This window comes from Strigops habroptila, chromosome 8 (assembly GCF_004027225.2).
Source record: "Strigops habroptila isolate Jane chromosome 8, bStrHab1.2.pri, whole genome shotgun sequence".
Lineage (NCBI taxonomy): Eukaryota > Metazoa > Chordata > Aves > Psittaciformes > Psittacidae > Strigops > Strigops habroptila.
In genome coordinates, this window is record NC_044284.2 from 6017781 (window position 1) to 6034345 (window position 16565).

A 16565-nucleotide genomic window follows, 5' to 3' on the forward strand; every position below is an offset into this window, starting at 1 on the left:
ATAAAGTTGCAATTCTTAACATTAAAGTTGTGCTTAGAAACTTACTGTTTCATTGGAAAACACTTTCCGCTCATGGAAAATTCAAGCGAGGATCTTGCTTTTGCCTGCCTAGGAAGCTTCTGAGGGTTCATTTCCAGCTTACAAAGAATATGTGACTCTAACGTAACAAATGCTTTCAAGCCATGAAATTATTCATAAGGATTTCCATTTTCTAGCCAGCACTAAACTATAAACGGATTCACAATTATTTGTAACATAATCAGAGCTGAAATGCTGGTTAATGTTAAATTTTGAAGCAATCCTGGCTCTGTCATGCTCTGGCAAAGTTCACAGATCCAAGCACAACTTGAAGAACTCATTTCTAATCAGAGGCATTGAATTAAAAAACTGCACAGTTATCCTCACCTTCCTGAAAAGCTGCTCTTACAGAGCATACATTTGTTTGGTAAAAAGGCAAAGGTTTAGGTTCTCAGCCAGTGCAGTAACAGTTGCATTGAGAACAAGGCCATTTTATACCAGCGGATGCACTGGCTTATAAGCTTTGCAGATGCTTAATACACCCCTCAGGAATTTTTTACTTTCTGCAGCAAGTAAGCCCACTAATATCATAATAGTTCAATATGACTAATAGATATCAATTCTCCTGAAAGTCTGGTGAATACAAAAGCAGTTAAGACAGTCAGAATCTTGAAAAAGTAAAGCTCTTTGTGAAAAATACAATTGGTCTTTCTTTAAAATCATGTAACTCATACATTTAATTTTCCCACCAGAGTCATTCCTAATACATCCCAAGAGTTCTGTATGTAAGAACATTGGTTCTGATGACCTAGGGAGGTGGTACAGTGAGAACTGATAAATCCGTACTAAGGCTAAATGTCTCCTACAGTTTTAGGTGTGGAGCTGTTTATGTGGCTACTTGCACATGACAAATTACTGACATAAGTTTCATTAAACCATTAGCACCCATAATAATACAATTAAAAATACTAGGTAGTAATTAGAGAGTCACACATGACAGGGCTTGAAGGAATTTTATGAGGACATATAAAGTCCATATCTCTCTTGCAAGGTTGCACCAAGTACATCCACTACAATCTGGGTAATAAACATAAGAAAATAAAGTTTAATGGCTAAAACTGGGAAGATGAGCAGTTCAAGTTTAATGCGTATTTCAGTAGCAAAGAATTTGATTTCTGTAAGCTTCAGTTTAACAGTCCAGTAACAAATTGGGTTTATGGACAACAATACAATAGGAAGATTTCCATTCAGTTTGCTAAGTGTGGCAGACCGAGTTCACTGGGATCTGACCAAAATGTGATCTACCATTTTACTTGCCGGAATTTCCAGTTACTAATATACATCTTCTCAAACCAGCCCCTGTTCTTGACTTGTGCAAATTACTCCCTCTTGCCATAAATTCTGCTCTGGATATGGGCTAGGTAAGTCTTCCCTGTAAGGCCATGCTATTTCCTACTGTCTACCCAACCTCTGTTCCATAAGAAGAGACTCCATTACCCTCAGAGAAAGGCACACAGTCACCAACCTGGCAATATAACCACCCGCTTGCAGTGTGTGATGACCTTAATGAAACTCGTATGTGTCATACCCAGCACTCCCAGAGCACAACAAAAAAATCCTGGAATGAGGATTTTTTTTTGCCTTGTCTTGCTGGATGCAAGAAAATAACTGCATTAGAAAATGAGGTATTTGGCTTTCAAATAAGAACCTTTCCCTATAAAGTATATTCACTGTTGCACTGTGAAAACACTGCAGTGAAGCATGAGAGTTTGCAAACTGATTTGTGAGCTGCTTTGGTAGCCCTGAAACTTGTAACATGTAATACTTTTCACAATAGGTTTCAAAAACATGGATGGCTTAATTACAGCTTTAAATAATGAAATTCCTTAATCATAGTGACAGATAAAGCATCTGAACGCCCTAATTATGTACTGTAGCTGCAGCATGTCTTTGTGCTGTCATGCTGTAACTTCAGTGTGTCTTCGTAAATTAGATCCATAGTTTGGTCATGACAAAATAATTCTATTATAATTCACCTTTCTTCTTGCTAAATTGCATCAAGCAAGCAAGCAAGTTCAGTAACTACAGCTAGGCAGCACCCCGTGTTTATTTTGTAACTGTATAACAAAAAAGCTGCTCAGTTTTGCATCTTTACCTAATTGTTCATCATGTGCTTATACATATGCATTTCTAGGCTTTGCTGTTGACAAGAGACTATCCAGACGTGGAAAGTAAATCAATGGAAAACCAACATCAGACTTACTTTCTGAACTGGGGGCATCCAGAAACTACGGCTCCAAGGCTGCAATAAACAGCTCATGCGCATAGATAAATAAATTTATATTTATTGATAACACACATTATCTCCTAACCTGCAACCTTACCCAGGCAACAGATCTTGCTCTTCAGCAACATTTTCAGAACAGTCTGTGCATGTTTTGTACAGACGCTGGTGGCATAACTGGTAAATCAGGGACAGTGTAAAATACAAATATTAAAATTGGCCAATAAATAAGAAAACAAATGTGACAATACACTATGCAAAAATGCATAGTTTGATTGGGAATTTCTGTTCCAGGCTTTGTATTTCTAGAGTTCCCAGAGTACAGCAGAAACAAAGCAAGTTAACAGAAACTTTAATCCAGCTTGTCCAGGTGTATTAATAACTCCATATCAAGATATAAATATATTTATATATATGTATGAAATTAAATTGATTTGGGGGTCTTCCCACAGTATGCTTTAAGAGCATAATACTTCTCATTATTTCATGGTCACAGAAGTTCTACAGAAGCACAGAGCAGTCATTGCATGTCACGCTGGGCTGAACTGCAGAAATCAGAAATGCTTAAAACCAAATTGACCAAGGTCAATTTATAGGGAATACTTCAGAGCTGTCCTAAAGGAATTTTCTGTATCATAAAGCCACTGTGATTTGTTTGTCAAGATTTTGTAATTAGCAGTAATACTGCAGTTGCATTAAAAATAAGTATTAAAAAAGCTTCTTTCAATGGAACCTCAAAGAATTTATCAGCACTGCCGACTTACCCTTGTTCTAGCAAAAGTTGTTTTGAAGCAAGGTGTTGAATAAAAATCTGTCATAATAGCATTTAAGGATGGAAACTGGTAAATAAACTGTGTCAGAATAGACAGGGCCATAATGTAAGACACATGGGGTGCTGTGGATGCTGCAAACACTTTTTAAATCCTGGAATTATTTCATCTCTGTTGCAGGATTAGCATGATTCATTTATCATTAATCTCTTCCTGGCTCTGTAGGAAAACACCTAACTTACTGTTTTCTGTAATGTTATTACAGATGTGTGCATAAAGCAGTAGAGGTCTGCGTATCAATTTGTAAAATAAGTGATTTGTAAAATAAGAGCATAAGAAACTCCTCTGAGCTTCAAGTGAAAATGAACTGAACTCCATCATAAAAAAAGAAAACGTTAACTTTCAATAGCACATCACGTTGCAAAGTATGGGACTGACAAGCCTGAGGTCTTTATCTAGAGGTAAAATTCAGTGCACAGAGATGATGGAAGCTTGCACCACCCTGTCCCCTCCATGCACCCTTAATCCTGAGAATACTATGTACTTTCCATAAATATTCACTAATTTTACTCCCTTCTGAGCCTCTCAAGGAGGAGGCCACCTAAGGCTTTCATAATGTGAATATTTGTCTTGCCAAAACTAGATTCACACAACCAACCAATGTCTAAAAATCCAGCACATAAGAACAGCTTTCATTCATAGACACTGTTATTTACTAGAAAAGGCTAACTTAACTAAGAAACGCTCCAGATACCTAATAATCCCTTTCATTGTGTCCTCGTACCATATAACACACATTTCTCCAAAAGTCAATTCCTGATCTATCGTGCACACTAGCTCATTTTAAAAGGTAAATGGGAATGAAGGGATTGACTGGACAAGACTGCTTTCTTCAGGCACAGCTATTGTGTGTGGTCAATGAAGTGGTTAAATGCAAACTGGCGGCCTTGTCTTGATCCTTCTACATCCATGTGCACACTCAGAGACAGGATGCATCATACTCAGATTTACCTAAACCTCTTTCTCTAGTTCCTATTATGAAAGTAATTGTTTGGGGCTTTTCCACAATGAAAAGCACTGCAGGCTTGTTTTGGATTATTCAAAGCAATTTATCTCATCTTAGAAAAGAAACAATAACTTTCTGCATGCTTATCTATTTTTTGCTGACTTAGAATGACTCCAGATCATGCAGTGCATTCCCTGTTTTTTAATGGGATCGGTACCAATTTTGCCTGTGGACTGGAAGACTATTTTCAGATGATAACATGGGTATATAACAGAAAATCATTTCCCTCTGTGAATAAAAACAAGTATGTTAAAGAACAAATGCTCATCCCTGGCTAAGATCTGCTCTCCTACTCAAAGGTGTTCCTATTCTGTTGATTTAGGGGAAAGAAAAATATCTCTTAGCTTGACTATCCTCAGTATGAGAAATGTAATATCCATGGTGAACCGAGTGTGAAATACACTATGCATTGTCCTATTAAATGTTATGTTTTCCACTGTCACCAAAGGCTGGAATGCATTAATGCATATTGAAACTATTATTCTGATTTGGTTCTGTGCAGGCTATAGAAAACAACAGTTAAAAGGGACAGAAACTGAGGAGACAGTTCTCACTATATTAACCAGAAATGGGGAACACACAAGAACTTACAGCAGAAATGAGGATCCAAAGAGGTTTTTCCTGCATGACAATGCTTATTTTACATCTCTAGGGTGAAGTTCTGCCCTTGCTAAAATTACTGAACATTTTCCCACTTATTTCAACAGAACTCCATTTCTAATATACATAATCTCATAATAAAATGACCTCAGCTGCAGTCCTGGTATACTTTTCATCAAGGAATTTAGGAAGGCTGGATATAGCACCAGGGGCTGAAGGGAGAAGTTATCGCAGATGTATGTTAAGAAGTTCACCAGCTCCCAAGTGTCCAAGGGTACTTTTGCACCGTATGGAGCTCAGAAAGCTCAGGCCCCTACCAGACCCACCCCATGTGCAGTTATTTCCTGTGTGCAAGAGGAGGCTGCACATTCTGATCATTTTCTTAAAACCAGTCACACGTCTACAGCACTTCATCTGGTGTTAAAAATCTAGCTCTAGCTTCTTGTCATACTGAGATCCAGAGGAGTTTGTAGTTTTGCAAGTTTCTTACCAGCCCGTTCTTCATATATGTTTTGTTTTTACTTTCTTTTAACTTACCCTATCATATAGGCCAGATGGAGGATTGGAGAAGTAAGGAAGTCATCTTTACCAGGTCCCTTCATGACAAAACTTATAACAGTACCACCATGACAATTAAATTAATCATCACGAAAGTTTGGTCACACAACACACAACAAAACTTATCAGATTTTAATCTTACATTCTTTTTCATCTAGGAAGAGCAGTAGAAAATATACTGTGAAAATCAGCTGACAGTGTCTGAATGAAGGGAAATTAATGATACGACCTAAAACATCTTTCCTATCTCTAGTTTCCATCATGTAGGAGTTTTCAGTAGTAGTTAGGAAGGTTCTCCTTTCAGTGCCCAGCTGCAGCTCAACTTTTCTGAAGTGCTATGATTTCGGAGCACATTTTAGGTTACACAAATGATTAATTGCAGACAATGAAATATACAGTTTAGACCCAAACAACAGAAATGAAAACAGTTAATGTGTCAAGCACTACTTTGGACTGCCTTTAATATACACTCTTGCTGAGATGGCTTTGACAAAATAACTTCTCTCCAGAAACATAAATCAGGGTACAATCAATTCAATCTTAAAATATCTCCAAGGACTTTTTCAGCCATCCCTAGCTGAAATCTTTGTCTTTCTCTAGGATTTACACCACAAACAATGAGTTCCTGTCACCAGGTATTTGGGATTATACTTAAATGTCAGCTGAAGATGTGGGAAGAAGCCTGCTGGTCAAACTCCCCATGGTTTTTTAATTTCAGACAGAATCTGTAGACTTGTACAAGACATTCTTTACCCCTTGTCAGAGAAAAAAACAGCACTTGTACCTAACTAGTTAGATACACACACTCTTAGCATGTTGTTTTGCAACAGTGCACTTTCATACACAATACGTACACATTTCCCAAATCAACAGACCACCCAGAAGTAGATTTCTGAGATGAGCAGCACTTCTGCAAGGAAATAATACTGGCAAAGCAGAAATATAAAGAGTATACATTGCTGACCAATAACATGGATGCAAATCAAATCCCAGTGCAAGGCTAATCACAAATCTGCTCGATATGAGAAAACAATAGTTCAGGATGCACTGGCTGGTTTTTTTTGTTTTAGTAAGAAAGAAAAATATTTTTTCCTGTCTAATTTATTTCTAAGTATCAAAATGATGTGAAGAAATTAGAGTAAAAATAAAGTAACTGCAGATGGCGGCAGAGATGAAAAAGTTCTTTCACACAATTAAATACATCCCCTGTCAATGGAAAATTATCTTTGACTGTGTATTTTCCAGTATTTTGTCAGGGCTAAGTTACACACAAATTTCATTTATGGGGAGGACATTGGTCCTTTCTCATTGCAAGGATATAGAAAACAAGTTAATTGCATTCAACTTTCAAAGTCAAAACAGTTTACATAAAATTTGTATTATCATTAACTTATATGCTTATTATAGAGGTTAGAAATACAAACCCATCTTCAGCACTCAGAACAGCATTAACTGAGGTGACATTATCTTCAATAGGATTTAATGTAAATTAACCCCTTTCTAGACACCACAAGATTTCATATCAAGTACAGCAGAAACTGACTCCAAACTGGTTAGTGGAAATTAAAAGCAAGTGCTATAACACCATTTCTTACCACATTCATCTGATAATCATGACAAAGATTATCTTTTTATATCCATTTTGGAGGTGAATTAGGAAAGTAACCATTCCTATAGCTACATCTTCAGTATTATAGGGCGGACTCAAAGACATGAAGAAACTTACTTTGAGAAAATACTGCTTTGCTGAAGTCTGTCTTCTTTCATCCAAAAGATCCTTATCCAGCTTAGAATTAATAAATCTATGAAAGGCAACTCTTATCTCTTTAATAATAATTTCCTTGAGATATACTCTTCATAATAGGAAGAAATTACATACAGCACAGCACATGAAAGTAAAAGTCTGCAGATTAGATTTACAATATATTACAAATGCCTTTGTGTGTGTCAGCATACTCTTTACTGAAAAGGTTTCCATCTCTTCCATTGTGCTGATAAAGTAGATTTTTTTTAAATGATAAATGAGGAACTTTTAGGGAACTATATGCAATGTCGTGTTTCTGTCTATTGCCAAAGGATATAAACTTCTACTTACTTTTTGAAATTACTCCATTAAAAAACCTACTGTATAAAATGACTCAACCAAGTTTTCTCATTTATCTCTTTTTATGTGGATCCCAATTAGAGTCACAACAGTTACAAGTTGCTATGTAATTGCAACAGACTTCTGATTTCCCCAAGCAGTTATACTGGGATTTGTGCTGTTCTCTCTGATTTCTGAAGGGGGTGAAAAGAAGGATGGGTTACAAATAAGAGAAAACCACAGGTACCTGATCCAGTTTCCAGTGGAACTCTGCGGGACGAAAGGTGTCAGCCTGATCGAAGTCTTTGCGCAACAGGAATACCAATCGGCAGTTGTGCACATACAGGGCATAGTGATGCCGGTTCATCTCTGAAACGTAAGATGGTGGTGAGCTGGTGATCTGAATTACCACCAACACTTTCGTTTAGGTGAATGTGTATGAAAGCAATATATTCCTGAAAGAGAAACCCCAACCAAACAAAAAAACCTCAAAGAATTGACTTTTCTCAATATCATGGATCATTCTCAGGGAGGCCACATATGGTAAGCATCTTCCTTGATTACACTGTATTAGTCTTGATTATGGAAGCATTGTGTCCAAACTAACAAATAAAATCCAAATCATTATTTAATCTAACAAGTTTCAATGCAGAATTAGAACTGCTGTTCCCAATCTAAATAATAAAAAAAATAAACTCATTAAATTATTTTATCCACCATTTCTATCAAATCTACAAATGTGTTCACAGAGATTACCCAAGAAGAGAACCAGCGCTTGAAACTTAGGTAGACATCAGTCCCCTCAATAAGCTATCAAGTCAGCAATGCTTAGAGTGGCACCACCTGATTTCAGTAACTTTTTTTCAGACCAAATTATATTAAATTTAATTTGGTAACACTTTACAAACTTTATTATGCCCTCTGCCTAACACTTTTTCAGTACACCAACTCACCGGTCTTGTCAGAGTTGCAGAGAATAGTCTCCTTCTCAGCTCTTAATCCTGGACTAGGTCCATGTTTCATCCACAGAGTGATGGTGAATTGATCAGTTAAATTCTTTGGGACTATTCCATCTGGGATTTTGGCTCCTTGCTTTCCATCAAATTTAAAAATCATGTCATTGTTATCCACGAGAAGCCCAGCCGTCCAGTTAGTTGTTGCACTGGGAGATGGTAATAGGTCAATGGCACCTGAGGAAGCTCCTGCAAATTATATATAATGAATAACATGATGAGAGACTACTGAAAAAGCAGCGAAAATTAATTTAGTATTGGCTGCGGTTCTGATTCACACTCTTCAGATTATTTTTACTACTCAATTGGTCCTACTAGCTTCACTGTTAAATCCCTCACATATACATAGTACAATACCGACCACAGTAAGCCAGGAAGAGTTCTTGAGATTAAATGTATTGCGCTGAAAACTATAAAAGACAGTTTAACATTTTCTTTCTTGAAACTTCTCATTACTTTCTAAAATTCATTAAAGATATTTCTTCAGTTATTTCAAGAACTGCTAACACTAAAGCTAAATTCTCTATATCCAGCTGAGAAGCTTTACATCTTCCCTTCCTGACAGGATGAAGACGCGTGGTCTGTGGGGATGATGTGTTGCAAAATACAGTACAGTGGGGATAAATGTAGCACAAGTCACCTAATGTCCAGTAGACAGCCATGGATATTCACAATAATGGCGGTAAGAATATCAATACATACTGAGTATTCACCCTAAACAATATCACTTTAATGCTGGCTTCTGGCAAATACATGAGGGTTGTAACTTCATGTGTTCTTGTCTACTGATAGATGTAAGACTTTTAAGTGGTACTCAAAATTCAGATTAGGCCCCCTGCATCCCAGAAGTAAACCATTAACAAAGTGGTCTCCAGCTACATAGTATTTTTTTGTCAGAATTAATTGGGGGAAAAAAAAACCCCAAACAGAAATGGAAAACACTGTGGTGCCAAGCTCTGACAGAACAGCACAATTCTTTACAGCTCGGTGTTTTCTTACAGCTTAACCATTGTCAGACACTTAAAAACACTTAATGAGCTACCCAGTGCCTTTACTTAGCTGGTGAAAAACAGCATTTAGCAGAAAGCATGCTTCCCAAAGCACCAAACCCCCCTTGTATTCTTGTTGATGCTTTGTCAATTGAGAATATGGAGAACTGCAACTAGTAAGATATCTCACCCTCCTTCAGCATCCAAGGACAGAAACAAGATCCCAACGCTCTGCAGGTGTGTAGAATTTTAAGCGAAGAATGTGTGGAATTGTATCCTATGGATTTTTTACAAAGTATTATAGTAATGATATGAAAATATTCATATCATTCAGTAACTTAATTTCTTAAGACAATTCTCCAAAATTTATTACTGTAAAATGAGGTTATTTTGAAGGGATAGTAATAGCAAGCCTAACACTTGTACGTTTAGAATTGAGCACAAAGTATAATTATTATATAAGTTGTAATTCTGGATAATACACCACACTGCATTGCTTAATACACAGATGTTATGAACAGGAATACATCAAACTCAGTTTATCCAGATGGCACCCTTTAGGATAAACTTCCTCTTTGTTTTTTTAATTCAAGCCACTAAAAAATAAAATGACTTCATTTTGTGTTAATTTTAATAGCCATTTTTTAAACTTACAAGAAACAGAAACTGCTTGCACCATGATGTGTAGCAAAGGATATATGCTTTTAAATGGGCACATGCTTGTATTAGGAAAATTATGGGCTCAATGAAGAAGCTTCATCCCTCCCTTACTCTATCTACTCTGGCCATAAAAATCTGGAAAGATCTATCTGCCCACTAGAATAAGCCTGTGGGAAAACTCCAAAATGGAAGTCTCATATTGCCTGTTAAACTCTGACTCAACAACCTTATGTTCCCAACTTAATGTCAGGCTTGTGTAAAAGCATTTGGCTATTGAGTACCAAGCTCAATAGGTTCTACTTTATCTGCCCAGACTTTTTTTGAGATTTATGGGTTACTCTGTAACTTCATCCTGTTAGTACGCACTTATCCTGCCCTGAGAACAACCACTGGATTATGTGCTTGAGAGATTTAGCTGGAAGAAATCACACTGTTTCAATCCTAATAAATCCAAACATCATCCCAAGCTCTCCTCTCCACCCGTCGCGTTTGTGCTACAAACTCTGTGCCAGGATAAGCACATACTGATGCTGCGTGCTGAACTGGACCAGACAGCTGGCTCAGCTGTAAGCTAGCCATCCAAATAAAACCAAGCCCAAATTAGTACTTTTCAATCAGATCAAGAATTTCCTCTGAGCACCCTACAAAGCTACACAACCCTGGGTAAAGGAGAGAGGCCAGAACTACCCTCTCAGCTGAAGCGTGGCCCTTAATCTGATACTCAGTGTTTCCATATTTCAGTTTCTTGTCTGCTATCAGCATATAAAAATGAATTTTAATGCACTGTCTTTGACATCTGAATTATCTGCATCTCTAACAGATAAATGAAGAAATAAGCACAGGATTTATAAACTGGGTCCTTATTGACAGAGAGACAATCTTGCATTTTATATGGCACAGATGAATATTCATCTGTGATCTCTTAGTTCTGCACTCTCTGCAATTGCAGCTTTACTGATAGGAAAAAAAAGAACCCCAGTTTTTTCTTCCTTTTCAAAAAATTTGTTTATTCAACTATTAAATACAATAAGGTAATTTCTGGGAGAAAACTGATTTCCAGAAATAACCTGCTTTCCTAAGAGCTCCCTCTACATTAAGGATGGCAATAAATACTAAATACCAAAGTGTAAGCCAGTCCAAATGCTAGTCTGATGTAAAGTTCATTGTCATTTACAACATTTTTATCAAAGTCCTATTACAACCTTCTAACTCTACCTGTTCTTCTCTATGAAGAAATGAAAACCATGGATAAAAAAAAATATTCTTTCAGCAGCAATAATTCCCCCCCATTTAAATATTCTTTTTACATTCTATTTATTCTCTCAAGTGCTGAGTGAAAACTGGAAGTTCAGCAGTAATGTTAGACAGTACATCTGTCCACCTGCTTAAAGGCTACCTGCAACTTCCACAATGGCACTGACAGACCTGCTGACATGTTTTTGATCATTCTGCTTTTCACCAGCTTAGGCCTACACATGGTGCAGACAATGAATTAAGACTGGGCTAGTATTGGGAAAAATCTAGTTTATTCAGGAGAAAAAGAGAATGACTTGAAATAGTCTTTCTTATTGCTCAAGTGTCAGGAGGTAAGGTAGTCAAGCCACACTCTGCAAACTGAAGCCCTGAGGCTTTGCACAATCTTCCTCAACTAAGGTACCTACACTTAAAATGATAATATTGTCAGATATAGTTATTAGAGTTTCATGTCAATGTAATCATTTGGTGGTTAAGATGTTGCACATAGTGATCTGCTCTGAATGATTGTGCCATCGGCAGTTCAAGTGTGTACCAGGCACAACGCAATGTTCTTTTTGCTGCCAATACAGGTTCTTAGAGGAGGCAAAAAAACTTGACTTTGGCTGTAACATACCTACTAAAACGCTAATATTTTATGAAATCAATCCCCAGCCTTTACATGATAAAGATGAATACTGTTGGAAGGTGGGCTTTCTCCTGCTTTTCTAGGATCTCAGACAGTTGGATAAAGACACAGGATTAAAATGACAACTGTCTCTGTAATCTTAACTAAGTAATTTTGAAGTTGAAAATATTCCAATTCTATTAGAAGGCTACTACTCCCATCATACTACTACTACTTATAATCACCTTTACCTCACTTTCCCAATCTCAACAGGTAATTGGCAATAATAACTGCAAACTATTTTTTGCTGGGAATTGGCTGTTTTTAACAATTTAGTAACATTGGCTGAAAATCTTCATTTACAAAATTCTGTCTTAAAGGCTAGTGCATTGATCTTAATGTATCTGCAACATGGTAGTGTGGTTATCAAAGCAAATGCAAACCATATACCAAAGCACCCCCAAAAAAATTCCATGCATTTAAAGGGAAAAGAAGAATTGTACATTTGCTACTGTAGCTCAGACATGACCAAGGTAAAGAGACATTGTGGAGGAGATGAGAATCAATGTTCCAAACCATGAGGGCTTCAGATGAAGACTCTAAGATGACAGGATTTTAGGAAAGGACAGACAGCAGCTCTCAAAAGGCACAAGATGAATGGCTTAACATGTGGCCACTGCTTTGCTGTACACATGATCTTAAAGTCACAAAATCATATCAGCATCCTCAAGTATTTAATCTACCTTTCAAAATTAATTTGTATCTTTTAGACCAAGTTTTCAAAAAGCAGGAAAAGGGTAGAAAATAATTAGGAAATGTTTCTCCACTAGGGTATCTCTTTTTTCAAATTCACGTTTCTTAAGTATTTTTTGCCTAAATGATTGCCCCAAATGTTCCTTTACTTGTTCATTTTTACTCTGTCAGAGTACTTAGCAGCGGAACAGAAAGCTGAGTCAGGGAGACTGAAACACAGACAGAGATTCAGTTCTCACTAAATCCCATGGTCTTTCTATGATGTCAAATCTATACCTGAAATCTCTCTACACATCACACCAGTACTACAAGTAAAGGGAAAAAAGAGTAACAAAAAGGTGGAATGAGGAAAGAGAAAAATGGGGGAAGAGAAGGGAAGAGGAACAGGAGAGGAAAAAATTGAAGCAAAGCAGGGAAAAGATATGAAAAACAGTGAAAACAAATGGGAAAGAATGGAGCACCAGCTGTAATTTCAACCACTCCATTTTCGTTGCTACAATCCAAAATGAACAGCTGAGCTAAATCCACATACTGCATATGCTTACAGGTCACAGGGAAGCAGTTTATTTATGACATATCTATTTATCTGCCAAATCATTATTATTATAGCAACTGAAATCCATGTCCGTACCACATAGTTTCTGCAGCGATTTTTCTGAGTACGTCTCACGATCACAGCCCTTTCCAATGTAGTTAGTCTGTAATTCAATGGTGGTGTGTATTGAGGACACTGGTCCATCACAGGTTTCTAGATGAATGCTGGGAAACAAAGGTTTGCTGCCAGAACCAGGCTTGTATTCAATCCGTTTGTTCCAGTCTAGAAAGAAAACAACAAAAAGATCCAAGAGTGGTTGAAAAAAGGGAAGAGAGTTACGTAATTTTAAATGACATACTGCTCTCAAAGGTGACTAAGACGAAAGTTCTGAACCTGGCATCAATAAATTACTGTTGTAAAAAAACTGGATTTGCCCCTCTGTAAAAGAGAGTCAGGCTCAATTAAAACTAATACTACTGCTGCTAGGGTCACACAGGCATGGAGTACATACATATCCTGACACGAAGTGCTAATTGGCATCAGTCTGGATCTCCAATGTCCAAGTCCCTGTGACATACTACAAGGGATGAGGCTGGCTGCTGCACTGAATTTGGTCAGATTTCATAGTTCTGTGATACAGAACAAGTATCTCCAAGGACCAGGCTACATACATCAGTCTCACTGGACTGTGACCAAAAGCTAATATAACGCATCTGCAGTGCCACTTCTTGTGCTCAGATGTCTTACTAATGTTGTGAAGTATTAATGACAGAAAGTTACAGCTGAAAGGACTACTCACACTTTCAGCCAGAACTGACTAATCTGTGGTTTTGCACATGCAGATGTCTCACAGCCCACAACACTTCACCAATCACCTGCCTCAGGCAGCCACCTGGACATGCCATACATACCACTATGCTTCTCAACTGAAGCATTTCATTTTCAAATCCAATTAATGATGGTGTTTGAAACCTGCTTCAGAGAAAAGCAAAACAAGCAGCATTATTTAAAAACATGTATTTCAGCTATCTTCACAGTTTGTATCTTCATAGAATCAATATATGAGGATTCATATCATCACAGACTGGTTTGGGCTGGAAAGGACCATAAAGCTCACCTGGTCCCACCCCCCTGCCATGGGCAGGGACACCTTCCACTAGAGCAGGTTGCTCCAAGCCCCTGTGTCCAACCTGGCCTTGAACACTGCCAGGGATGGGGCAGCCACAGCTTCTCTGGGCACCCTGTGCCAGCGCCTCAGCACCCTCACAGGGAAGAGCTTCTGCCTAATGTCTAATTTAAATCTCTCCTCTTCCAGATTAAAGCCACTCCCCCTTGCCCTATCTATGCCAGCTGGATACTTGGCTAAAGGTTATTCTGCCTTTTTTTTGTTTTAACTTACACATTTGACAGCTTTGCTGAAGTGTTTTGTTATTAAACACTTTCCTCTTAATTAATTTGAAAATTGAAACAATCTAGAATAAAACTATCAGCACACACAAAGCATTTCAAACAAGATCAAAAATGTCTCTGTAGTTTTGCCAAAAAAGACACTTCTTATCATGATTTCTGAAACTCCCCGTATCTTCAAAGCAGCAGCCAGGCAGCTCTAGATGCTGTACAATGATATGTGGAAGAGCAGTGCACTGTCTTCACAAAACTACAGTTTTCTTTCAATACCATGAATTTACTGAAAACTGCACGTGTTGCCTGACTATCAGATGCTGCAGTTACCTCAATAAATACCTGCTGTACAGGAGGCATTCTCCACATATGAAACATCAATGGCCGTGAGACATTTCCAAAAAGTACACACTTTGGTTCTTTGCTATTTGAATTTCTACTTTGAACAAAAGATAAAGGACTTCTTAGTGAAACAGGCACAGGGTAACAGCTCCTGCATATTTTCTCTTGGGCAGCATTCTCTGTTTTTATGGACTCAAATTGTGCTGATCTAAAACCCAACGCAAACCAAAACTGCTTAAAATTATTTTAATTTCCCATTTGGGAAGAAACCACCCCCCAAGACATGCAATGCAATCACCTTCTGTGTTCTGCTCCCCCATTTCCTGATTAACCCTCCTCAAAACTTCTGAAAAAGGACATTTCTTACTTGTAAAAAAGGAAATCTCAGCCTTGCCACAGACCTTGCAAGAAATTCTGAAGGTTCTTTCTTGAGGGAGATTGCAGCTAAACAAAACTGAGTTAACACTGTTATTTTAAAGTATATCGTTAATGTTAAAATGGATCATCTGCTATGCCTTGGAAAGGAAAGTTAGAAGACAGACTGGTAGAGCATGTATACCTGGCTCTTTCTTAAATACCTCTGGTTCTGTGAAGATCTTGAACTACTTAGAACAACCAGGTCTGTTCAGGTTATCTAAACAGTTGCCCATTTGTGAAATTGGCTATTTTACAAAACAGTGTATTTGGTAGGATGTCCCCTAGTTAACTCCACAAACCAGCCAGCAAGCATCAGCAGAACGCTACTTCCAGAATCCATCAATGTCACTGTGTGCTGCCCAGAATATTGTGTTCTATAAACAATTTGCTAACTTTTGAAGAGTCAAGCGGTCACCACTGACAGAAAGAAAATGCTTTTTCTCTTGGGAACCAAGCATGCAGCTTTACAATGGTTGCCACACCTCCTACCACTGCTAGCCAACACGTACTGTGCTAGGGAAGAAATTAAGCAAAGATTTAAGTAGCAGCCATATCATGCTTCTTGTGTGTGTTTAGTAACAGACAAAAATGACATAACACACAAATACAATTTAGGACATATTTCATTAAATTATATTTCCCCCCATTTTTAAATTAACATATATAAGCATATAATATACATATGCACACACATATATGCGTACATATATACATACACATTAAATATGAATGTTTTTAAACAACACTGCAAAATAATCTTTAAAATAATCTTTAAAGTTCAGTTCATTTTTTTAAGGGGGAAAAGACAGTTTTGCATCCAGCACCACTAGTCTTGTAGCAAAATTACAAAAACAAACCACAAACATTTCTAGGTTTGACAGCTAATCTACAAGTCAGTACCATACCAATGACAGGACTGCTAAATCTGATGCCACAAACATATTTAAGCATGTTGAATATGATGTTTTGTTAGGCAAATTATAATCAGAAAGTCTGACTGATTGAGAAGACTCAAACTAACTTCCTAAGCCCTGCTAAGGCACCATGGTTTGTAGAGAGATTTGAATGCAGATCTCACAAGCATAAAGAAACACCCACATACACCATTCCTTTCTGCAGCATGGTGAGAGTTTAAAAAACAACAAAAAGAGAGAAATTTTGGCTACTGCATGACAGTGGTAAAGTCTGCTGTGCAGGAGCTAGTGAACCACAATG

At 37.5% G+C, this 16565-nt stretch overlaps 1 protein-coding gene and 1 long non-coding RNA gene across 3 annotated transcripts in view; one reads left to right on the forward strand and one right to left on the reverse strand.

Moving 5' to 3' along the window:
* The window catches only part of CLSTN2 (calsyntenin 2), a 200232-nt gene that overhangs the window by 54331 nt on the left and 129336 nt on the right, over positions 1-16565 (reverse strand). For both annotated transcript variants that reach the window (XM_030494868.1, XM_030494869.1), the window contains exons 5-7: positions 13287-13472; positions 8333-8581; positions 7627-7748 (exon numbers count right to left, since the gene is read on the reverse strand). In XM_030494868.1, coding sequence (XP_030350728.1) covers positions 7627-7748; positions 8333-8581; positions 13287-13472 — 557 coding nt within the window. The remainder of the gene's footprint in view (positions 1-7626; positions 7749-8332; positions 8582-13286; positions 13473-16565) is intronic.
* Positions 676-3020, forward strand: LOC115611634. The gene is made up of 2 exons (XR_003992654.1): positions 676-1439; positions 2213-3020. It is a non-coding gene; the product is annotated as an uncharacterized LOC115611634 (long non-coding RNA).